The 25,245-nt window shown below is 43.4% G+C and overlaps 1 protein-coding gene across 2 annotated transcripts in view; it reads left to right on the top strand.

Moving 5' to 3' along the window:
- Positions 1 to 2,215: 2,215 nt before the first annotated feature.
- Positions 2,216 to 25,245, top strand: part of A2ML1 (alpha-2-macroglobulin like 1) — a 40,401-nt gene continuing 17,371 nt past the window's right edge. Inside the window, exons 1-23 of one of the 2 annotated variants that reach the window (XM_057702277.1) lie at positions 2,216 to 2,350; positions 2,836 to 3,019; positions 3,307 to 3,489; positions 4,434 to 4,486; positions 9,052 to 9,072; positions 9,797 to 9,956; positions 10,565 to 10,649; positions 11,134 to 11,260; positions 11,741 to 11,855; positions 12,190 to 12,299; positions 13,292 to 13,459; positions 15,488 to 15,715; positions 17,771 to 17,831; positions 18,082 to 18,227; positions 19,347 to 19,496; positions 20,040 to 20,234; positions 20,639 to 20,732; positions 21,126 to 21,234; positions 21,843 to 22,071; positions 22,239 to 22,365; positions 23,515 to 23,636; positions 24,519 to 24,570; positions 24,936 to 25,019. In XM_057702277.1, coding sequence (XP_057558260.1) covers positions 3,414 to 3,489; positions 4,434 to 4,486; positions 9,052 to 9,072; positions 9,797 to 9,956; positions 10,565 to 10,649; positions 11,134 to 11,260; positions 11,741 to 11,855; positions 12,190 to 12,299; positions 13,292 to 13,459; positions 15,488 to 15,715; positions 17,771 to 17,831; positions 18,082 to 18,227; positions 19,347 to 19,496; positions 20,040 to 20,234; positions 20,639 to 20,732; positions 21,126 to 21,234; positions 21,843 to 22,071; positions 22,239 to 22,365; positions 23,515 to 23,636; positions 24,519 to 24,570; positions 24,936 to 25,019 — 2,512 coding nt within the window. In that variant the 5' untranslated portion in view covers positions 2,216 to 2,350; positions 2,836 to 3,019; positions 3,307 to 3,413. The remainder of the gene's footprint in view (positions 2,351 to 2,835; positions 3,020 to 3,306; positions 3,490 to 4,433; positions 4,487 to 9,051; positions 9,073 to 9,796; positions 9,957 to 10,564; positions 10,650 to 11,133; positions 11,261 to 11,740; positions 11,856 to 12,189; positions 12,300 to 13,291; positions 13,460 to 15,487; positions 15,716 to 17,770; positions 17,832 to 18,081; positions 18,228 to 19,346; positions 19,497 to 20,039; positions 20,235 to 20,638; positions 20,733 to 21,125; positions 21,235 to 21,842; positions 22,072 to 22,238; positions 22,366 to 23,514; positions 23,637 to 24,518; positions 24,571 to 24,935; positions 25,020 to 25,245) is intronic. The other variant, XM_057702276.1, reaches the window with a different exon arrangement.

Here is a 25,245-nt window from a genome sequence, read left to right as displayed (position 1 = left end):
TGAGAGACGTGTATAGGCGGCTGGGTCCTCTCCTGTAGTGATAGATAATATCATCCTCCATGCCTGTACTACTAAGGGAGGTTTAATTTAGTCTGTCATCCTCACCTAGTCTTTCTTGTGAGCACCCGGTCAAGGTCTTGGAAAAGACCCTATGAGTAAGTACAAACTTCCCTTCCTTCTGTGGCAAAGAAAGATTTTTTTTTGGTAGTTACTCAAGCCCACATAGTCCTTTAGCAATTCATTAAGCCTGCTTAATGCAGGGAACACGGATTAAAGTCCTGGTCCAGGAATATCCCATATGCTGCCACAACTACTGAGCCTGCACTCTATAGCCCTTGAGCCATAACTACTGAGCCCACATGCTGCAACTACTGAAGCCCATGAGCCTAGAGCCCGAGCTCTGCAAAAAGAGAAGCCACCATGATGAGAAGCCCGCACACTGCAGTGAAAGTAGCCCCCGCTCACCACAGCTAGAGAAAGCCCACACGTAGCATCAAAGGCCCAATGCAGCCAAAAATAAAAATAAATTAGTAAATAATAATCAAAAAAAGAAATTATAAAAAATTTTAGCTGTATTCTTCTTACTTGCTTCTATGATGGCTTTCTATTAATATGTCAATTTTATTCAACCAAACTCATATTATTGGGCATTGTAATGGACTTAATGTTGTATTTTTCCAGCATCTTTACTCCAACCCACTTCTTTCTTTAGAGAATTTCTCCTCCCCAATTCCATGTGAGTCTATGGGGCTGTCAATCTCAGTAGCCCATCACTCTGGTCTCAGAATGACCCAGGAACTCCCTATCACAGTATCCTGGCTACAATGATTGATTCAGAAGCGAGCATGTGAAAGAAGGAGGATCAAAATCTTTCTTCAGAAATTTCTATAACTTAGATGAAAATCTACTGGGGTCCCAGAGCTGGAGGAATGTGGTTTGAGGATTCACAGCAGCCATCTTCCCCATCACTTGAAGGAAATCCCACGTGCGGTAGGAGATGAGCAAATAAAACAGAAAGACTGGGGGAAAAATGAGTCCTGGCAGCATCAACTCTCTAATTCCAGGTCATAAAGTTTTCAGAGTTTCTCTGACTCTGTTCTTTCTTTATGTCTGATCCTCCCCAGTTGTTCAAAACTCTTTTTTGTTTAAGTTGACTTGATTTGGGTTGGTCATCAGTCTCAAAAAGTATCCTCACTAATTTATACTTTAGGAGGCTTTCAAGTCTTTCCACGATAAGGAACCCTGGGAAGGGCTTCCTAGGTGGTGCAGTAGTTGAGAATCGCCTGCCAATGCAGGGGACATGGGTTCGATCCCTGCTCCAAGAAGATCCCACATGCAGCAGAGCAACTAAGCCAATGTGCCACAACTATTGAGCCGGTGCTTTAGAGCCCGTGAGCCACAACTTTTGAGCCCATGTGCTGCAACTACTGAAGCCCACGCACCTAGAGCCCGTGCTCCACAACAAGAGAAGCCATGGCAATGAGGAGCCCAGGCACCACAATGAAGAGTAGCCCCTACTCACCGCAACTAAAAAAGAAAGCCCACGCACAGCAAAAAAGACCCAGCACAGCCAATAAAAATAAAAAAATAAATAAATTTAAAAACAAAACAAAAAAAAAACCCTGGGAAGAAACTCAGTGTGGATATGTTTTCTGCATACGTGCCTGCTCTCATTCCCCATAAAATACATTCCTACATAGGAGTCACTGGATCAAAGAATATGCAAATCTGAAAGGCTCTTGATGTATGTTGCGAAATAGCCCTCTGAAAGATTGTCTAATTTGTATTTCTTCTATGAGGGTATATGTTCCTATTTACATACAGTCACAATAATACTGAGTAGTATTAATTTTTTAAAATTCCCAGTTAGATAAACGTGTACTGCTTTTGTATTGATAACTGCTCCCATACCTGTGTTCCCAAATATGTCTTAATAGAATAATAAAAGAGAAAAAAAAAAAAGATCCAATGGGGATGGGAATTTGGAATGAAACCAGAAGAAAAAAGGGAAGGATCTAAAACATGTTCTGAGAGCTTTACTGCTATGAATACTCAGCCTGGGTTTTCCCCCCAAACAGGTTTTATAGACTGGCTGAGCCTGTATGAATGTTTCAGGGAGAAATAAATTTGGGGAAGTGAGTAGAAGCCCTACCCTGGTATACCACCTCTGCCTGCGGCCCTAAAAGGCGATTGGCTGGGACACCAGCCAGAGCTCCCTATATATGCTGCAGTGGGTGAGCAGACCTCTGGTTCCTGGTCCTGAGGAATCTGTCCCACCCACAAAGATGTGGGTTCGATTCCTCCTAGGAATATTGGCCCTATTGCCAGCTGCAGCAGAAAATCCCCTCCGGTAAGTGCTTGGTGTCAGAGTTGACTTAGGGCAGGTGGTTTTTTTGTCTATCTTTCTCAAGCATAACTATGGAGAACAGGAGATAACCTTTGGTTTACTTTAATTTCCGTCTCATCTTTTCCCTTCTTTGATTTCATTTCTCCTTTACCCAGAGAGAAAAGCTTGATGCCAAGAAGAAGCTTTAAAAAAAGACAATATTAAAATATACTAGCCTCCCAGTACCCTGTTCTCTGTAATAGAACTTATTTCTTCCTTGGTACCCTAGGTCCAGGTTTTCAATGATGACCTACTGGTGGGAGGTTTAAGGCTGTGCACTGAGTTATTTGTTACTTTTCTGCTTCTTCCCTGTAGAAAATACGGTTCATAAAGGCAGGGGCTTGGTCTATTTAATTCATTGCTATATGCTGAGTGCTCAGGAGAGGAATTAATTTTGTATTGAATAGATAAATCATTACTGCCCTGAAATCCTTTTGTTTCTTTAACAGAAACTACCTGGTGACATTACCCGCCCAGCTTAAGTTCCCCTCTACTCAGAAGGTTTGTTTGGATCTGAGCCCTGGGTACCATAACGTAAAATTCACTATTACTCTGGAGACCAAAGGCAAAACCCACACATTGCTAGAACACTATGGATTGAAGACGAGGCACTTACATTGCAAGTCCTTTTTGGTAAGTACAGACTCAGCCCAACTCTAGTCCTCAGCTTTCCTATTCTCCTCCCTGGGTACTCACTGTAATTTCTCTTTAAGTATGTTTTCTGTTATCTTACTTTTGCCACGGCCTTTAAACGTATCTCTCCTAAACTTCAATTCCTGGCCATAACTTCTGATATTCTCTGGCAACTTTTTAATTGTCCTAACCTTGCTGCCCCCATCAAACTCATTTCTTTCCTTTTACTCTCCCTCTTGGGTTGCGACCGGTTGATTCTGTTCCCCCAATCTCCTACTCCTCCCCAGCGCTCCCTTGTCTTGGCCAGGTACCACTTCCTTCTGGTGGCACAGAAGAAGTAGCCACAGTCCGGGTGAGAGGAACTGGAAATAAAATCAACTTTGAGGAGAAGAAAATGGTTCTAATTCAGAGGCAGCAGAATGGCATCTTTATACAAACGGACAAACCTATCTACAACCCGGGGCAGGAAGGTAAGAGGCACACAGATGGAATGAGACAAAAGCCCAGGAAATCTGCACTCACTGGTAGAGGGGCTTTGCGGGGTTGGTGGTAGGCCCACGGACCAAGAAAGAGAGGAAGGTCTGGAGTGATGAACAGTTATGGGTGTTGAACACATGCAGTACTACTCACACAAACAACTAGCGGGTGGATTTGCTACTGTGGGTGTGTATCTAAAACAAAATACAGGGAATTCCCCAGCAGTCCAGTGATGAGGACTCAGTGCTTTCACTGCTGCGGGCCCAGGTTTGATCCCTGGTCGGGGAACTAAGATCCCACAAGCCACATGGTGCAGCCAAAAAAACCAACAAGTAAATAAAATAATTGATACTCTCTATAAAATAGATTACTAATGAGAACCTACTGTATAGCACAGGGAACTGTACTCAATGCTCTGCGGGGACCTAAATGGGAAGGCAATCCAAAAAAGAGGGGATATATGTATATGTATTGCTGATTCACTTTGCTGTGCCGTAGAAACTAACACAGCATTGTAAAGCAACTATATCCCAATAAAAATTTTTAAAAAATTAAAAATTAAAAAAGTAAATAAATGAAAATACACATTTCTCCTAAAATGGAATTTGGCAGGTGCAGCTAGATCATTGGGTCCCAGCAAGCTGCTTGTGTACGAATCAGAAAACATCAAGGGCATTTGGCCCGAGCCCTGTGATTTCTATTTGTCCCTCCTGCCTTAGAAGGGGATTCCATTCTGAGGTTTCAAAGTCAGGAGCTGTGAAGAAAAACCGTTTGGGGCATTAGCTCTCTCTCAGACTTGGTTTTTTATTACAAAAGTAAAACCTGATGGGATTTTGCTGACTCCGAAGTATGTCTGAGTAAGCAGAAAGGGTGGAAAAAAGAAAGATTCTGAGAGGGGGAGAAACACCCTTTGCTAATCATACCTGTTCCCTTCTAGTGCATTTCCGCATTGTCACCCTCACCAGCAACTTTGTTCCAGTGAATGACAAGGTGAGAATTTGCTTGGGAAGAGGGATGGGGAAATGTAAAGGGGTAGGGCAGACTGAGACAGAACAAGGAGAAGAGATTATTCTCAGGGGAGGAGGAGGCCCTCTAGATGCAGAACGCTTGTGGGAATCAGAGTTCTAGACTCAGGGCACAGGTCCAAATCGTCGCCACCCGTGTCTGGCTGAAAACAGGCAGAGGCATCTAGTTCTCAGGTTTGATAGCTGAGAATATCAGTTAGGTTAACATTCCTGAAAGATGGTTCCATTAGCTGCTGTTTTTGAAAAGAGCTTTTGCACACTTCAAGACTTTCCCTCCAGGAGTGACACCTAGTGGCTTTGCAGTTCAAATACTAAGAAATAATTCAGGAGTATATTTAACGAAAAGAAGTACGAACATCCACCCCCATCATGTTTTTGTTTGTTTGTTTGTTTTTTATTATGAGGCAAGGTAATTTATAGAGTAGACAATTCTCTTAAGCCAACGTTCTCTGCCAAAGGTAAAAATGTGGTAACATTTAGCGAATATTCAGATTTTCCTTGAACAACTAGACCGTTAGAATCGTAAGCCTTATGATAGATTTGCTCTCAATTTAGGGCTTGTGTCATTTCTAATTGCTTTTGAAATACCTCTCAGACACCTCTGGCTGTCTTCTTTCTCCTTCAGTCACACCCCATGTATTCAAATGAAAACCTCAAAGATAATTTTGGAGAAAGCATTACTTATATTTCCATCTCCATGTTTTCAGAGCTGCTGTTTCCTTTCCCAATGTACAGGGAAGCTATAATAAGCTTATTGTTAATTGGGAGCCTCCTCCAACCACGACTTTCTTTCCCGATTTAGAATTCTTTTTAGTTTCTCCTTCCTATCAGCTGTCTTCTTTCTTTATCAGTTTGGTGTAATATTAAGTACTTATTTCTTAGAATGTTGATTGTAGAGCTGGAAAGAGGGTCTGCACGGGTCCAAGTGTGGCCACAGTAGGAGTTATTTTAGACTCTACTGCCCCCTGGAGGTTGATTTCATTAGCTACCCCCGTTACATTATCTTTCGTCTGCTCAAATGATGCCCTATTACTGAAAGGTGCTCTGATTTCCATAATTATGCTCTATTTCTGTTGTCAAATTACTCCTTTCTCCCCCTACTATTTTTTCTAGTCAGCCCCCGCTCCAAGTTCTAACTTGAAACTCTGAAAAATTAAAACACTGAATTTGAAACTCTAAGCTGAAACACTGAAATTAAAATTTTTTTGCTAAGAAACAGAGTGGCAAAAATTGAGAGTTTACAGAGCTCAATATTTTATCCTCAAGCAACTGAAGTATACATGATGCTAACTGATTCTGTCTGGCTTGGTTGCTATACCCATTTATTCAGAAAGCTCAGGCAGGTTCCAGTGGAAATGCTATCTTCCTAGTTGAATACTTGTTTCCTCCCAGAGACTGCTTCTGCCTGACCGGTGTCCAAATCTGCTTCTTGACTCCCTGTGTGAGAAAAGTACATTGCTATCTGAGGAACTGTTTTTGTTTGTTTGTTTGTTGTTTTTGTTTATTTTTTTGGCTGTGTTGGGTCTTCATTGCTGCACACAGGCTTTCTCTAGTTGAGGTGAGTCGGGGCCACTCTTGATGTAGTGTGCAGGCTTCTCATTGCAGTGGCTTCTCTTGTTGCAGAGCATGGGCTCTAGGGCGTGTGTGCTTTGGTAGTTGTGGCACGTGGGCTCAGTACCTGTGGACTCGCGGGCTCTAGAGTGCAGGCTGAGTAGTTGTGGTGCAGGAGCTTAGTTGCTCTGCGGCATGTGGGATCTTCCCCCCGGAATACGGATTGGACCCGTGTCCCCTGGAACTGGCAGGCAGGTTCTTAACCACTGCACCACCAGGGAAATCCCTGTTTTTGTTGTTGCTGTTATTGCCTTTTCTTTTTTTTTTTTAGAATTTATAGCAATCCACAGTAATCTCAGTGATACTTGCCCCCTTATTTTGTATATAGCCCGGTTTGTGCATGTCCTAGTCTTCCCTTCAGGAAGGGGGGCAGAATATGCTCCTCACTCGCACCCCACCCCAAATGTGCCACTTTGACATGTGGATTATTTTGAGCTGAAGGCAATCAAGATCCAGGAAAGTCAGGAAAAACATTTACTTCTTTCTTAAATGCCTGAAAGAATATAGATGCGGGGGTGGGGTGGGGTGTGGATGGGATTGGCTTAGAAAGAGAGCTATTACCAGCGATAACTTTTTTCTTTCCAGTTTTATTGAAATATAATTGACACATAGTACTGTGTAAGTTAAGGTGTGCAATATAATGATCTGACTTACATACATCATGAAACGATTATCACAATAAGTTTAGCGAATATCTATCATCTCCTATAGTTACAAAATTAAGGAAATAGAAAAAAATTTTTCTTGTGATGAGAACTCAGGATTTACTCTCTTAACAACTAATATATATAACATACAGCACTGTTAATTATATTTATCATGTTATATGTTACATCTCTGGTACTTATCCTGTAACTGGAAGTTTATACCTTTTGACTACCTTCATCCAGTTCCCCATCCCCCACCCACTGACTTGGTAACAAAAAATCTGATCTTTTTCTTTGCTGTGCCACATGGCTTAGGGATCTAAGTTCTCTGACCAGGGATTGAACCCGGGGTCCCGGCAGAAAAAGGGTGGAGTCCTAGCCACTGAACCACCAGGGAATTCTCAAATCTGATCTTTTTCTGTGAGTTTGTTTTTCACGTATAACTGACCCACAACACTGTGTTAGTACCTGTTATACCACATTAATAATTTGATATTGCTATACACTTCAAACTGATTTCTGTAAGTCTGGTTGTCATCTGTCACCACACAAAAATATTACATAGATTTGGACTATATTCCCCACACTGTACATTTCATACCCATGACTCATTTATTTTGCAACTGGAAGTTTGTGCCTCTTAATCTCCCTCACCTATTTCTTTCCTCTCTGCACCCCACTTCCCTCTGACAACCACTAGTTTGTTCTCTGTATCTATGACTGTTTCTGTTTTGTTATGCTTGTTCATTTGTTTTATTTTTTAGATTTCACATATAAGTGAAATCGTACAGTATTTGTCTTTCTCTGACTTATTTCACTTAGCATAACATCCATGTTGTCACAAATGGCAAGATTTCATTCTTTTTTATGGCTGAGTAATTTTCTTTTATATATATATAAGTTCATCTGGTCTAATAAATTATTTAAGGCCAGTGTTTCCTTACTGAGTTTTTCTCTGGATGACTGGTCCATTGACGTACACGGGGTGTTAAATTCCCCTACTATTATCGTGTTACTGTCAATTTCTCCCTTTCCATCTGTTAATATTTGCTTTTTTTATTTAGGTGCCTGCATCTTTTTAAAAGAATATCTTAAATAATCATAATATTATTATAACACCTAAGAAAATTAACAATAATTACTTAATATTATTTAATATCTAAGTTTTCCAAATAACTGAGGTTTTTTTTTTTTTCCAAACCAGGATATGATCAAATTCATGCATTACATTTGATTGTTACATTGAAAAAATTTCTCTTAATCTAAACTAATCCTCCTTATTTTCCTATTAGATTTTTTTTTTTTTTTTTTTGAGAGAGAGTGGCAGAGAGATCAGGCTAGATGACCTGTAGAATGTCCCCATTCTGGAATATGATATTGACTTTTGAGGAAGCCTAGCTGTCTTATGGAATATTCAATATTCTTGATTTGCCTCCTTATTTCCTTACTGTGTAATATATCTTGTTCCTTTATCTTCTGGAAGTAACTCTGAAGTCTTAATTAGGTTTAAGCTAAACTTTTGGTAAAAATATTTGGTAAAAAAAAAATAGGTAATGCTGTGAACCTCAAATACATCTCTGGAGGCACATAATGTCAGGTTGTCCCGTTATCAGTGATGGTGAGTTTGATTACTTAATTAAGGTAATGACAGCCTAATTTCTCTAATGGCAAGGTGGGTCCTTTTTTTGAAATTAGCAAGTAATTTTGGGGTGACACTTTGACACCTAGCACAATGACCCATTCTCTAATTAAACTTAGTCTAGGTTTTAATATCCATTTGCTTGAGGAAATGATACATGATCCTTTGATGGAACTCTTTTAAACATTTTTTTTTAAAGAAATTATTTTGCAATGCTTGAAAGAAAGTTTCCTGCCCACTGGCGTTCAGAAAGTAGAGGAGGAGGCCAGGAGACCGTTGGCTCCCAAGAAGAGGTTTAAACATGATGGAGCCTCCAGACACTAATACTTTGTCTTAGAGCATGTTGTGGAAGAGCTCAGTCACAGAGCACTGAGGGATGCTGAGGGCGTGAAGTTCCATTTCTTCAAATTTTTTGGAGACTGGCAATCCCTTTCGGAAAGCTCTTTTTTCTCCTCCCCCAGCCAATAAGCCTTTGCCCCACTGTTACTCTTACCAGGGCACAAAAGAGCCATTCAGAAAGGAAGGGGTAGGCAACAGAGAAAGAGAGAGGCCTTCGTGAATGTTACGCTTTCAGCAAGCCTATCTTTAATGCTAGTTCTTCTTTAACCCATATTATCTGGTTTTCCTTTTCAGTACTCCATTGTGGAACTGCAAGTAAGTAGGAGTTTCTTTTACTTTTCTGTCAGTTGTGGAGAAGGTGGTTGGTGCTCAAGCTTGAAGCAAGCAACAGCTCTGAGATCTTGGCCCAGAGCCTATGACTCTGCACCAGCACCAAGTACCTGCAGTTCCACCTAAGCTGTGCCTGTCCTCTTGTCTCTGCCCACCCTGCCCCTCTCAGTGTGAAACCTCTGTAAATAAGGACACCAATCTCTATCATGCTGAATCTTCCTACTCTGATTCCTGTAACTTTTTTGGGCTATATCAATCCAGCGAGGCTTGGTTCTATACTCCTCTTAGTCTTTGGGATGGCTATTACTACAGACACGCAACCATTGAACATGACAAGAATACCTGTGAGAAGTGTTAAGAAGGTGAGAATTCCTCACAGCTTCCCCTCTGTTTTCCCGTCAAATGACCTATCATTCAGGTATCTTACAATCAATACCCTCAGCACTGCCCCTCTTACGGGACCAAGGATAAACCCTCTTTATAAAGCGCATCCTAAAGCCCACTTTCTGAAACATGATAACATTTTAAAGGATTCAGTCTGATCATTTGAATCCACAAGGGCCCTTTTTTTCTTGGACACAGACCATGGAGGTCATGAGCAATGGGTGGGATTCTTTACCTGCTTTTTGCTTCTTTACCTGCTTTCTGCAGTGCAGGGTGGGAATCAAAGAGGCAGGCACGTCACGAGATTTCTTTTTAATGGACACAGGATCCAAATAACAATAGGATTGCGCAGTGGCTCAACGTGGTGCCCAGGCAAGGCATTGTAGATCTGTCCTTCCAACTGGCACCAGAGGCGATCCTGGGCACCTACAGCGTGGCCGTGGCTGAGGGCAAGACCTTTACCACCTTCAGCGTGGAAGAATACGGTAGGTGGGAGAATTTGTAGGTCAAAGCATTGGACTAATCTTGTGTCAAAATCAGCAAAGGTCAAGTAAAATCTACTATGGAGCTAGGTCCAAGATGGTGGAAGATTTGACTTCCAATGGACCGTGAGCCGCATTATATGCTCATTGTAATACATCAGCAGGAGCTAAGTGACACACCCACCAGAGCCATGACGGTTCCCAGGCCGACCATCAGAGATCAGAAGGTGGGCAGTGGCCCGATTCCTGGAAATCTCTGCCCCATCGCCAAAACAGTTGGAATACTCCTCCTGCTCATTAGCCTATGAGATTACCCAGCCCGTAAAAACTAACCGCACCATATTTCAGGGCCTCTCGCCTTCTGAGATGGCCCAAGGTCTGCTGCGCAGTGTGTTTGTCTGAATAAATCCACTTCTTACCCCTCTCCCCCGAAAAAGGGGGGGGGGTATTTATTCATTTTAGTGCTAAACCATCTAATAACTTCAGGAGCATTTTACCTTAATAATGCCCCCTTCATTTAATTAGCTAATTAATTATCACTGTTTTATACCCCTCTGTTCACTACCTGTATGGTCAAAGCTTCTTCCTCTTCATTTTCCATCTCTCTCCAGTGCTGCCTAAGTTTAAGGTGGAGGTGGTGGAACCCAAACAGTTATCAACATTGGAAGACTCTTTCTTAGTGAAGATTTGTTGTAGGTAAGAATAAAGCTCTGGATCCAGTGAGGATTAAAGCTCTGTAGAGAGATGATGTCAGGCAGTGTTATGGGGAGAGGGATTGTGGAGGTTAAACCTTGGGATGTTTTATGTAGTCCAGAGTCACAAGTTCTGCAAAAACACATTTTCTAATTGTGTTTCTGTCCTTACTTTCCACTCCTCTCTCAGCCAGCATTATTGATTTAATGTCTGCTGTGTGCAGAGCACAATATTGAATCTCGTGGGGAAATAGGAGTAAGGAAAAAGAAAGACACTGTTGTCTTTTGGATGGTATTTATTGTGCAGTGGCAATATTCTAAGGCTTTGAGTAAAGCAGGACATGAATGAGAGCTGGAAAAGGCTAGGATGGTCAGAGGTCTTTCAGAGGTAGGAATGAAAGAAAGGAAGGAGAAGTGGTGTTTGTGGGAGGAGGGTTGGGTCATAAGTAGATTGCCCAACTCTGAATTCTCATGCTTTTCTGGGTTAGGTACACCTATGGAAAGCCCGTGCTAGGGGCAGTAAAGGCATCAGTGTGTCAGAAGGCATATAATTACCGGTTTCGAGAGCCAGAAGGCGAACACCTACCTGACAGATGCAATAATATCTCTGGACAGGTGAGTAAATGGGATGTAGAAAAGGAACCTTATTCCTATGTCCTAAAGAGTAAGTAAGCACCAACATAGAAAAGTGGTAAAAATAAAATAAAATAAAAACCAAAGTAGAAAACATTTCACATGATTATTATCCCAGTTCCAAAGAGCAAGGCAGTCTTTTTCATCCCCACAAAAGATAAGGTCTTTTAGAATCTGCCTTGGAATCAAGAAATTAACCTAAAGCTTTGGGAGATACACTTTTCCTATTCTGAAGTTGGTTCTTTTCTCCTTCTCATATCTTGGACCTTCCAAGTTGTTTCATGATTATATATGTGCTGGTGCATACTTCATGCTATGGGATGTTTTTTCTATCTTAAAAATGGAGAAACAAAAGTATAGAGATAAGAACTTTTTTTCTTCTACAGGAGATCATGAAATGGAGGTAGACATTAGGTTATTCATCCTCTCCTTCCCTCTCTCTCTCTCTGATTGCCTCACTAGACTGACAAATCAGGCTGCATCTCAGCTTCTGTGTCCATGTCCACCTTCAACCTCACTGGGTATTCTTACAGACATGACATCAATATTGTGGCTACTGTGGTGGAGGAAGGGACAGGTAAGTGGGATGTTCCTTGGTTTATTAAGAAAAGAGAAAAGAGAAGAGCTGTCCCAGAGACAGACCTACTCAGAGGACTCAAGACCCACCTTCATCAGTGTTTGGAAGGATTCTGTTCCTAGTTCACCATCAGAGGGAAATGCCAAATTCCAATCTCGCATCCACTCCCTATTTCCCCAAAAGCCTGGGGAGGAGGAGTTGGTTTGGATCTTTGGCCAGAAATGTATTCAGCTTCCTACTTCCAGTGGCACCATCTTTTCAGGGATTTTGTCTTAAATATGAAGGTGAAGATGTCAGGTTTTTAAATCATCATACACCTGATTTCCCTCTGCAGGAGTGGAGGCCAATACCACTCGGGATATCTACATTTCTTCACAAGTGGGATCCATGACCTTTGAAGACACCAATGATTATTATTACCCTGATTTCCCCTTCAGTGGGAAGGTATGTTAAAATTTGTCCCTGCACAGACAAAAAAAATGCTTACCCATCCTGCATCGTCTCCTTCCTGTACACATTTGATAATAGCTAACTTAGCAGTATTCTAAGTACTTTATGTGTATTCACTTATTTAATCTTTACAACAATCCTGAGTTAGACTTTATTGTTGGCCCCGTTTTACAGACGAGGAGGCTGAGGCACAGAAAGGTTAAGTATTTTCCCAAGGTTATACAGCTCGTAAGTGGTAACTAGGATCAAAGCCAAGCAGCCTGCCTCTAGAGTACATACTTAACTCCTTGCACTGTGTCCTCAATCTCACATGAGATGTGCCTTGAATATTCATGTGACTTCAGTGCCCTTCCTAATGCCAGGGGTTCACATTCTCATGCTTAAATCTTTGAATTTTAGAGCTGCACGTTATCTGGAGAGATCATCTAGTCTGAGCTTCTGCATCTAGGCAAGGTTAATATCAAGCTTCCTGTGACAGAGAGCCATTTATAGCTCCTTAAGCGTTGTCTTTAGAGATTAAAAAATTGGTAGTGTCTTCTTTCTGCTTCCTAGCAATCTACTGCTCTCTCCAGCTTAGCCTTCTTCACTTCCGGAACAACTGCCCAACACAAGAATATTGTACATATTTATTTATTCCTCAGTCATCTCTTCTCTAGACCAAGAGTAGACCCAGACTTTCTTAGAGCCTAAGGATTATACAGTTTAGGAGTGGAAGGGGACTCTCTGTAGGAAAATGAAAGCAAAAAACAGAGCCTTGGCAGGGGTGTATGCAAATGAAGGGCCCTGACGCTTCATAAGCCACGTGACAAATCTACTTCTGCTCCAGGCCAAGCTACTTCTGTGTATTTCTCAATTCTTCATAGGTCCTAGTTTCCGACTCCTGAAACACATTTGCCTTTTTCTGTCCTCTTTCCTGAAACGTATTCTTAGAGTTTCGTACCTACTCCAAACCTGACTCTAAAGCCCTAATGACCTTCACCCCTCAGATAAGAGTTAGGGGCCATGACGGCTCCCCGCTCAAGCATCATTCAGTGTTCCTGGTGATTAATGGGATAAATGGAATCATCCACAAGACCCTGACTACTGACAGCGAAGGCCTCGCTCACTTCAAGCTGGACACAGTTAATTGGGACGGGAAAAGCATTTCTCTGGAGGTAAGCACTGGGAGGCCCAGCTTTCCAGCAAGGAAGGCCTCCCTGAAGGAAAACTTCAAAATGTTCTTGTTTCTCCCCACCTCTCCGCCACCCCCCCGGGGAATTCCATCTCCCCCATTCACCAGTCCTGCCCTTCAGTTGACAAAAAGTTTTTCTTAGATCCCATTTTTCGTGCCAATCAAATAAATGACTCTTGGGATAAAAATTGCTATTTCTACCAATTCATTTTATAACTTATCTCCATCTCTATCTAATTCTTTATTTGAAATCAAATTAGGGAGGAAAAAGTGGTTCAGAGTCATCTTCTTCTTCCTGTGCCCCCTTTCCCTCTTCCTATACTCTTAGAAATAGCAAAGAAGAGAATTCTAGGTTTTTTTGCATAACGTATAGGGAAGGTTACTTGTATCACTTCTCCATTGGCATACGCTGCTGCTTCACAAACCGCTGCAGGGGAGTTCCCTGGCAGTCCACTGATTAGGACTTTGAGCTTTCACTGTGGAGGGCAACAGATTCAAGCTTGTAAGCCAGCGGTCCCCAAACTTTTTGGCACCAGGGACCGGTTTCATGGAAGACAATTTTTCCACAGACATTGGGGTGGGGGGGGTCGGCGGATGGTGGGAATATGGTTCAGGTGGTAATGCCAGCGATGGAGAGCTGCAGATGAAGCTTTGCTTGCTTGCCCGCGCTTCACCTCCTGTTGTGCGTCAGATTCCTAACAGGCTGCGGACCGGTACTGGTTGGCTGGGTGGGGGGTGGGGGCATCAGGGACCCCTGCTGTAAGCCACATGGTGAGGCAAAAAATGATAAACCAAAAAACCACCCCCCCCCCCCGCCCCCGTAAAACTATAGACCTGTAGTGTTACACGACAGGAAGCATTTATTGCTCCGGTCGCTGAGTAGTCAGAAAGGCGGATCTGCCGATCTTGGTGGGCTTCCTATGCCCGAGGATCAGCTGACTATAAGCTGGCACTCCACACGTCTCATGGTCCACCGAGCCAGCCCAGGTGTGTTCTCATGGCAGCGAAGAGACAAGAGCAAAAGCAGATGTGCGAGGGCTTTTCTAAGCCTCTACTTATCTCGCATACGCTAATGCCCACTCCCCAAAACAAGTCACATGGTGGGTCCACAGTTAGACTATAAGGACACACTAAGATCACATGGTAAAGGATGTTGCTATGGGGAGGGATGAAGAATTGGAGCCTTTAACGCAATCCTTCAGCTACCCTGCTCAAGCAAATGCCTGCTGTTTGTGTTGTGGCTAATTTACCTATTTCTGTACTCTAGGTGTCACTCAGCCACTCCACTTAGACCTGATTATTATCCTCCATACCTAGTTTTGTTACCCCTGAGATATATTCTTTAATTTCTTAGTCATACTTATCTCTCTCCTGCATCAGTCTGTGAAGGTATATTACCCACAGTTTCCTATTACCTGACAACTATAATTCAGCCCTTATTTTACTCCCCTACATACCAACATGCTGCTGCATGTAACCACTATTATGGACTCCTCAAACATTCTTCGTTGGACCTCTCGTGAAATATCTGCATGTCACTCTTAGGCAGTACAGATTTGAGAATCATAAGTCCAAGGGGTCAGTACAGTTGGGGTTCATGCCTTTTTTTAAGAAAAAAGTTATTTATTTATGTATTTATTTATTGGCTGCATCGGATCTTCATTGCTGTGTGCGGGCTTTCTCTAGTTGTGGCGAGCAGGGGCTACTCTTCGTTGTGGTGTGCCGGCTTATCATTGCAGTGGCTTCTCTTGTGGAGCACGGGCTCTAGGCTCACGGGCTTCAGTACCTGTGGCACATGGGCTCAGTAGTTGTGGCTCACAGGCTCTAGAGTGCAGGTTCAGTAGTTGTGGCCCACAGGCTTAGTTGCTACACGGCATCTGGGATCTTCCTGGACCAGGGATCAAACCTGTGTCCCTTGCATTGGCAGGCAGATTCTTAACCACTGAACCACCAGGGAAGTCTCAGGGTACATGTCTTTTAAGGCCTGTTTTTTTCTCTTTCTCTTTCTCAGGGCAAGTTCCAAATGGAAGAAATGGTATATAATCCAGAACAAGTGCCTCGTTACTACAGCAATGCCTACCTGCATCTGCAGCCCTTCTACAACACAACTCGCAGCTTCCTTGGCATCCATAGGCCAACTGACATCTTGAAATGCGGCCGGCCCCAGGAGGTGCTGGTGGATTACTATATCCATCCAGCTGATGTGAAACAGGACCAGGAAATCATCTTCTCCTACTATGTGAGACTGGGAAATGGGGATTGGTGAGAGTGTGTCGGGAAGGAAAGGGAATAAGGACAGTGAGTTGGACAGGGTGAACAGTCTGGATAGAGATATAATACAAGCCACATAGGTAATTTCTAAATTTTTAGAAGCCACATTAAAAAAATTAAAAGAATAGGGGGAACTAACTTTTAAAGTGTACTTTGTCTAACCCAGTATATCCAACATATGATCATTTCCACATGAAAAAATCATTAATAGCTGTTTTTCATTCTTTGTTTCCACCACATTGCAAATCTTTGAAACTCAACGTATGTATTTTATACTTAAAGGAATTTGGACTAGTCACATTTCTAGGGCTCCAGTAGTCACACGCGGCCAGTGGCTACTGTGTTTACATAGGTAAAAAAGATGGGGGGAGATGGGGAATAAAGAGATTTTGAGTAGAAGTCCAGGGAAATTGGGTGGGGAAATAAAACTAGGAGTTAATGAGAAAATGTTGCTGACCAGGGCTGAAAGGGAGCCGGGTGGATGGGTGAGAGAGAGGATGGGGACTCAGAATAAATTTCATTCTGTTTCATTGGTCAGTATTTTTAAATAGATGACACAGGGTTAAAAATTAACATTGGTAGCAGCTCTGATGGGGAAATAAAATCACAACCTGTATCCTGAAAGAAATGTATAGACAAGCAGCGTTACTGGTCACTCTGATAATCGTAAGGAATTAGACTTATGTGAACCTCGGGTTGGATGGTCCAGAGTCTCTTTATTCCCTTATCATCTTCTTAAAGTCTCTGAGAGACTTTGTCCCCCTGAATTATTCCAGGGTCTTCATAAAGCTAAAACAGTCATCCTAGTATCAGAATAAGGAGGGGTAGGTGGGAAATAATAAGGCTGCGGGTTAATATGTTAATACACATGCTGTCTTTAGGACAGAAGTGTGGGGAGGCCTAGGAGAAAAGTGGAGCTGAGGCTGGTCAGTGTGGAAGACAGTCTGAGGAACTGGCCATGGAGCCCTTGAGTGGAGCCTGAGATGCCTGCATGCTTAGAAACCGTTTCACTGAATTCAGTTTCAAGGGAGAGTGAACAGGAAGGTAGAGTTAAAAAGAGATTTCTTCTCCAGAAAGCCAAATGTCAGAAGGACACAAGACAGTTCAAGGTATACTCGTTTCCACTGAATTAAAAAAAAAATTTTTTTAGTGATGTATAGTTGATTTACAGTGTTGTGTTAGTTTCAGTTGTACAGCAAAGTGATATATATATTGTAGTCCTTTTTGGTTACTTATTTTATATATAGTAGTGTATATATGTTAATCCCCAACTCTTAATTTATCCCCAGCCCCTTTACTCTCCACCAAATTTTGAATTGAGTGATAATTTTTAAAAGATTGTAAGAAACGGAAACAGATTCACAGACACAGAGATCAGACTTGTGGTTGCCAAGGGGGCGGTGGGGAGGGAGAGGGTTGGAGTGGGAGTTTGGGGTTGTAGCTGCGAACTATTACATGTAGAATGGGTCAACAACAAGGTCCTACTGTGTAGCACAGGGAACTATATCCAGTCTCCTGGGATAAACCATAATGGAAAAGAATATTAAAAAGGAATGTATATGTGTGTATAACTGAGTCACTTTGCTGTACAGCAGAGATTGGCACAACATTGAAAATCAACTATACTTCATTAGCAAAAAATTTTTTAGAAAGGTTGTAAGGATGGATTTTAGTGAACTTTATGTTCCAAGGATTATAAAAGAATAAAGCCTGGAGATCTTCAAGAAATGGTGTCAGCTATCTGTTGTGAAGAATGGTTTCTATGTTGTCTGGCTCCGAGGCAGTGGTCGCTTTTGTTTCCTCCCACCCACCCCCTGGTTCTCAGTAGACCTCCAACGGGAGGAGAGTCATCAGGACTCTTGGTACCATCTAGCATTTGACATGCTGAAGGATACTCCATGAAGTACTGACCTGGGCTCTGGAACTATGAAAGGAGCCTCTCCTTACACAGAGATGTAGGGATTGGGCCAAGGCGAAACTCCCCTAACTTCTAGACTTTGATGATTTTTTTTCTCTTCCTTAGTTAATAGGGAAAGGGAATTTGCTGATGGAGGGGCAGAAGCACCTGAAGTCTAAGAAGAAAGGTGAGTGTTCATGCATCTCTTGGAAGACTTAAACTTTAAACTTCCCAGAAATAGTTCTTATATTAGAAGTAAGAGGAGGAATGATGAGAACAGACCATAACAATAACCACAGAAGAACAGGAAAGTGAGAAGCAACTGGCACCATGACGCCTGCAGCTGGCTCAGGGAGGAATGCAAACACAGGGTTGGATGTCATTGGTAGGTGGACGTGTACTCCCCATTCCTGAATATATCCCCTCTTCCCTTTCAGGACTGAAAGGCTCCTTCTCTCTTTCACTGACCTTCAACTCCAGACTAGCCCCTCACCCTTCCCTGGTGATGTATGCCATTTTTCCCAGTGGAGGTGTTATAGGGGACAAAATTCAGTTCTCAGTGGAGATGTGCTTTGACAATCAGGTAAAATGGCAGTTGAGGAGGATGAAGGAAAGGTCTGGGCATAGAGAGAGAGCCTGTGTATGCTGGAGTTGGAGATAGTACACGGGTGGGGAAAGAAGGAGATAATATTGAAGCTGGATATCATATTCTGTATCTTTAGCATGGTTTATAGACCTCTATCTCTCCTGCTTCTTTTATTTAATTTTTTAATAAATTTATTTATTTATTTATTTATTTACTTATTTATTTATTGGCTGCATTGGGTCTTCGCTGCTGCGCACAGGCTTTCTCTAGTTGCCTCCAGTGGGGCTGCTCATCGTTGCAGTTTGCAGGCTTCTCATTGCCGTGGCTTTTCTTGTTGTGAAGCACGGGCTCTAGGCACATGGGCTTCAGTAGTTGTGGCATGGGGCTCAATAGTTGTGGCTCATGGGCTTTAAGGCATAGGCTCAGTAGTTGTGGCACACGGGCTTAGCTGCTCCGTGGCGTGTGGAATCTTCCCAGACCAGGGATCGAACTCATATCCTCTGCATTGGCAGGTGGATTCTTTTTTTTTTCTTAATTTATTTCTTAAAAATTTATTTATTTATTTATTTAATTTACTGGCTGTGTTGGGTCTTCATTGCTGTGCACGGGTTTTCTCTAGTTGTGGCAAGCGTTGGCTTCTATTGTTGCCGAGCACGGGCTCTAGGCTCACAGACTTCAGCAGTTGTGGCATGCGGCCTCAGCAGTTGTGGTTCACAGGCTTAGTTGCTCCTTGGTATGCAGGGTCTTCCCGGGCCAGAGATCAAACCCATGTCCACTGCATTGGCAGGCAGATTCTTAACCACTGTGCCACCAGGGAAGTCCTCTCCAGCTTCTTTTAAAAGGTCATGCTGGGAAGTCACATGTTCTGTAGAACTATTGCACAAATTCCCTTTCTTTCTACTTTCTGCCTTTTAAACTTTCTATATTATTCTACCATGCTGCTCATTTTTTCCAACTGTATCACAAGACACTGCTTCTAAAGGGCAAGACTTCACAAAGAAAAATCAGTATAAAAGTGGAGTGGGCTAGGGGCCATACTTAGGGCATATGGCTGATGACTGTTTCTCCTTCTCTCCAGGCTGACCTGATCCCCACATATCCTTTTCTCTTCCTCAGGTGTCCCTTGGCTTCTCACCTTCCCAGCAGCTTCCAGGAGCAGATGTGGACCTGCAGCTGCAGGCGGCTCCCCGGTCCCTGTGTGCGGTCCGGGCCGTGGATGAGAGTGTCTTGCTGCTTAGACCAGAGAGCGAGCTGAGCAACAGCTCTGTGAGTGGTCTGCTAATGGGGCAAGAGGGAGTCGACAGAGAAGACAGACTGACTGCATCGGAATTAAGAGATGGATTCCAGGGAGTGGGAAAGAGAGTCTCAGGGAAATAGTGTATCACCACAAGCAAAGCTGGTGTGGAAATAAAGGTAGAAAGGATGATATGGGGAGTTCCCTGGCAGTCCAGTGGTTAGGACTTGGTGCTTTCACTGCCGTGGGCCCGGGTTCAGTCCCTGGTCAGGGAACTAAGATCCCACAATCTACGTGGCACGGCTGAAAAAAAAGAAAGAAATGAGTAGGGCATGGTTAATATGGACAGAGTGATCAGGAAAGATGAAATAGGAGATAAGGGTGACAGATGATGAAAAAAGATGAACTAGAGGAAGGGGTTATGATGGGAGAAATTCTGGAGTAGAGAAGAGAAATAATACAGGAGCAGTAAACTGTGCCACCAGAATACAAGAGAAGTTTCTCAACTGATTTCACTGTGTCAATATTTTATTTTCTTTAGAAAAATATTTATTTCCTTTTCTGTCTTTTCTCAGGTCTATGGGATGTTCCCATTCTGGTATGGTCACTACCCCTATCAGGTGGCTGAATATGATGAGTGTCCAGCGTTTGGCTCATGGAACTCTCCACAGCCCCTCATGGTTCCAGTGCCTGAGGAGCGTTGGGGCGGGCGTCCTGCCATATGGAGGCCTTGGTTCTCTGGAAGCACAGACCTTTTCCGTTTTTTCCAGGTAGATGTTCTTACCCATTTTATTCTCATAGAAACAATGGAGGTGGGAGGTGGGAAGGAAAGTCCATCTCTAAAAAAGCAGGCAGACTCACATGGGCACTGGCAAGGGCAAAATCTTGAAAGAAACTCCTGGGGGGTAAGGCAGCCTCTCTTGTTCCTCATGCTTGTAGAAGTCACCCACTGTGTAAGGCTATACACTAGTCCTCTCTCTGGGGTCTCCAAACATTGACTTCCACGGGATCAGTCAAGAAGGAAAAAAAAAAAAAATGAAGAAATGTAGACCAGAAGTCTCTTATTATCATGAAAGATATTGCACCTGTTTTATCCGCGGAAGTTAGTAGCCCTTGTAGTAAGGGGGAGGACCCCCTTAACACTTCATTCTCTGGTCTCTTTGCTGCCTGTCAGGACGTGGGCCTGAAAATACTGTCCAACGCCAAAATCAAGAAGCCAATAGATTGCAGTCACCGCTCTTTAGAATACAGCGTCGCACGGGGTGAAGGTAAGCTGCCTCTGTGGCTTGCAGATTCACTGAGATATTTAGAATCATGGAACTCTGAAAGCTCCCTCTTTGCCTCCTATTCTGGCACAGAGCCTCTAGCCAGAATGATAATGGATGCTGGGTTATAGATGCAGCCAATTTCCCTAGGATCTCTCTCTCTGGGGAGGGCTTTGGAAGTCTGAAACCCTTATCTGTCCATTCCCTGGCCAGATGTCCTAGTCTGTCATTTCACCTGATGGCCTCGTGACCAGTCAGTTCCTCAGTGGTCCTTCCTCCTCATCTCTGACTGGGTGTTTTCCGCTTCCCTCTGAATTTCTTGTTAGTAGTCCCTCCAGCTCAGTTTATTGCATGACATAAGTCTTCTGCTTTTTCCCTTATGCTTGGTCTCCTCAGGTTTCGGCTCTCCGAAGGCTTTCAATCCAACTTCATCAGTTCAGTCAGAGGATTCTCATGTTCGCCAGTACTTCCCTGAGACTTGGATCTGGGATCTGTTTCCTGTTGGGTAAGTGCTGCCTCAAAGGTGTAACAAAATTGTATGTACAGTGTGGAGTCAGCAGAGAACTCAGATCATTTCTAAGGAACCTAAGTCTCAAGCCAAGAAAGTTTAATGGGGATATGAGAACGTGTTTCTTTTCCCAGATTCTTAAACAGTTATATACAATCACTCAAAACAAATTCACACATCTTCACATTTGCACAGTGTAAACTTGATTCTCACTGCAGGGCCACACAAATGAAAAGGTACATCTTGACATTAGTTTGGTTCTTGCCCACCGCTATCTGCTCATTTTGACAAGTCGTAAGCAGGCATATTCTCACAGATTCAGAGGGCGCTGAGCTCTCTTACAGATATGTTTGCACACAGGTGCCCACCCACACCTACTCCCCCTTGTCACATCCTCAGACACCCCGCTTCTCCCATATTTGTACATCCTCACCTGAAGACTCACACTCTGAGACTCACATGGACCTCCAGTTTAGTTCCCTCTTTACTTTTCCCCCCACGCACAACAGCAACAAAATATTCACTTCTGCAGACAAATTTGTAGCTGAATTCCCAAGTGCCCTTCTCCTGCTACCTATTTCACCTGGGTTCTTGTGTTCTCACAGTAACTCAGGGAAGGAGTCCATCCGTGTCACCGTTCCTGATACCATCACCACATGGAAGGCCATGACTTTTTGCACCTCCCAGTCCAGAGGCTTTGGTCTTTCACCCACTGTTGGACTCACTGCCTTCAAGCCATTCTTTGTTGATCTGACTCTCCCTTACTCAGTAGTTCGTGGAGAATCCTTTCGTCTTACTGCCACCATCTTCAATTATCTGAAGCAGTGCATCAGGGTAAGAGCTGGGGATACAAAAAGCAGGTGTCAGGCCCTAAACTGGAAGCATACCAATTCTCCCTGAGAAAGAGATGAGATGTCAGTGTCTCTGCCCCTGTGTCTTCCTAAACCTCTGTGTATTGTCTCCTTTATTCAGACCCTTTATCACTCAAATGTCCTCTTCAGGTTCAGACTAACCTGGCTAAATCAGAGGAGTACCAGGTGGAATCACAGATAGACTCTGAGGCCTCCAGCTGTCTCTGTGCTGATGAATCAAAATCCTATCACTGGACTATCACAGCTGTCAAACTGGGTAAGAGAAGGAAGTGGCAGATGGGCAAGGAAAGCACAGAGATTGAGAACTCTACCCTTTCCTCAACTACGTTTGCTTTGTTTTCTCTTTCCTCTTCTTTGTATCTGCCTCTATTTTTCCTCCCTTCTGAGTCTATGTTATAAATAAATAGCAAATATTTTTTGATAGATGACCAAAACCTTATCCACATTGGACTATTTTGAGTGTTAAAGGGGGAGCTTTTAATATTTATGCCAGGACAAGGGATATAGGTTCATGTTATTAACCAAACACTTACTATGAGCCAGGCACTGTCCTAACTGTTTCACATGAATTAAGTCATTTAATCATCACAATAGTCCTATGAGATGTCATTTGCTCCTGGATTAAATCCTTGTAACTCAAAGTACGGTCTTTGGATGTGTCAGTTATCTACTGCTGCTTAACAAATTACCCCAAAATTTAGCAGCTTAAAAGAACATTTATTATCACACAGTTTCTGTGGGTCAGTGATTGATGCACTTTAGCTGGGTGCCTCTGGACCAAGGTTTCTCATGAAGTTATAGTCAGGCTATCAGCCAGGGCTGTGTTCTCATCTAAAGATGTGCCCAAGAGAGAACCCACGTCCAAGCTCATTCCGAAACCTCTGATCCTCATGGACCGTTAGACTGAAAGCTGCAGTTCTTGGTCTTAGGTGTTGGCTAGTGGCCTCCCTCAGTTTCCTACCACATGAGTCTCGCCCCTGGGCTGCCTTGTGACATGACAGCTGGCTTCCTCCAGAGTGAGTGGCTCGAGAGGAAGAGTGCACCTGAGACAGACACTGCAGTCTTTTTTATAACCTAATCTTAGACATGACATCTCATTGCTTCTGCCCTATCCTCTTCATTAGAAGTGAATCACTAAATCCAGCCCACATGCAAGGAGAGGTGATTACACAACAGTGTAAATATCAGGATACAGGGGTTGTTGGCGTCCCTTAGAGGCCACCTACCGCAGAATGTGGGCCCCACCCCAGATCTACTGAAATAGAGTTTGTATTGTAACAGGCAAGATCCACAGGTGATTTGTATGCTGTTAAGTTTAAGAAGCACTAGTCTAGGGGGGGAGGAGACCTCATTGGTACCTCTGCCAATAAGGCCGATGTCTTCCTTTCTCCCTCTTTCTTCTCAGGTCATGTAAACTTCACTATCAGCACTAAGATTCTGGACAGCAATGAGCTCTGTGGGGACCAGAAAGGGTTTGTTCCAAGAACGGGCCGGAGTGACACACTCATCAAACCAGTTCTGGTCAAGGTGAGTTTTCTGCAGGCTTAGCTTCAGAGGTAGAGGCAGCGACCAAGCCAGGGACCGTCAGTGTGTCTAACCATGTCAGTTAGTCTCCTGCAGCAGTCTTACTCCAGCTCCAATCAGGCAGCTCACCTTCATCCTTCCCTGACCCCTTTCTGCCCTTAACTACTTGCTTAACCCATTCTAATGGTCTATGACAGTACCTTGCACTTTGTAGACACTCAATGAGTGTTAGTTTCTCCTAAGAAAATCCCTAATATCATCATTAGCTCCCTCCTGTCATCATGAACTCCACCGTCAATCCTGTCTCTTAGAAGTTTCCTAATTTTTTTTTTTTTTTGGTTGGGTTGGGTCTTAGTTGCTGCACGCAGGCTTTCTCTAGTTGTGGCAAGCAGGGGCTACTCTTTTTGCAGTGTGTGGGCTTCTCAGTGTGGTGGCTTCTCTTGTTGTGGAGCATGGGCTCTAGGCACGCAGGCTTCAGTAGTTGTGGCTCGCAGGCTCTAGAGCACAGGCTAAGCAGTTGTAGCGCATGGGCTTAGTTGCTCCATGGCATGTGGGATCTTCCCAGATCAGGCATTGAACCCATGTCCCCTGCATTGGCAGGCGGATTCTTAATCACTCTGCCATCAGGGAAGTCCCCAGAAGTTTCCTAAACTTATCCTTAGCTCTAGCCCAATAGAATTTTCCTGAGAGGCCCCTCCCTGGGTTGAAATGGAGTCCTTCTGAATGTCAAAGGAAACCTCTGTTCTCTCCAGTCCTAAGCAAAGCTCTGGGGGCACAGGCAGGGCCTCATATCCCCATTTCCCTTCCCCTTCCTATTCCTCAGTGCCATCTGCCCTGATATTCATCTATGTTGTTTTCACCCATTCTTGTCTCTCTTCATGTCAGCCGGAAGGAGTCCTTGTGGAGAAGACACACAGCTCACTGTTGTGCCCAAAAGGTGGGTGAACGCAGACAGAGGTTGCTGTGAGAATTCTCTTAGCAGCAGGAGACCTACTTAGGCAAAAGGAGGAATACACAGGACAAGAAGAAATAGGAGAGTCTAGGGTGCCATTCCCAATGGGGCCAACTAGCTGAGAGGCAGGATGAAGAAGAGAAAATGTACAGCACAATTATGGCTCTCGTTGGAATTTATTTTCAGCAAAGACCACTATGAATAGGGTGAAAAAAAAATCTACCTCCAACCCACAGAAATCACTGGGTACAGAAAACCCTGGATTGTAGCAAGTTTTTCTATGGTTTGGACTTGAGAATCCCCATTATTTCCACCTTTCTATTGTTTTAACTTTTCTCTGCCCCTTACAGGAAAAGTGGCCTCAGAATCCATCACCCTGGAGGTCCCTGACGATGTGGTTCCTGATTCGACCAAGGCTTATGTTACTGTTCTGGGTAAGGAACCAGAGATTCTTGGCTCAAAAAGGAAAAATGGGGCCAGAGTCTGCCAAGGTGTGGCGTGGGTTGAGGCCTATAGCCTGGAGGAAGGTGTGGTAGATTAGAAGTGACGGAGGAAGAAGAACCTATTTCATAAAGTGGAGATGGGATTAGACAGACGGTATACTCTGGTTAAAAACAGGAAAGACTCTGGCCAGGAGGAAGTTAAAGGTCGTTGAAGTCT

The sequence above is a fragment of the Hippopotamus amphibius genome, chromosome 12 (assembly GCF_030028045.1).
Source record: "Hippopotamus amphibius kiboko isolate mHipAmp2 chromosome 12, mHipAmp2.hap2, whole genome shotgun sequence".
Lineage (NCBI taxonomy): Eukaryota > Metazoa > Chordata > Mammalia > Artiodactyla > Hippopotamidae > Hippopotamus > Hippopotamus amphibius.
This window is presented reverse-complemented; position numbering and strand designations above follow the sequence as displayed.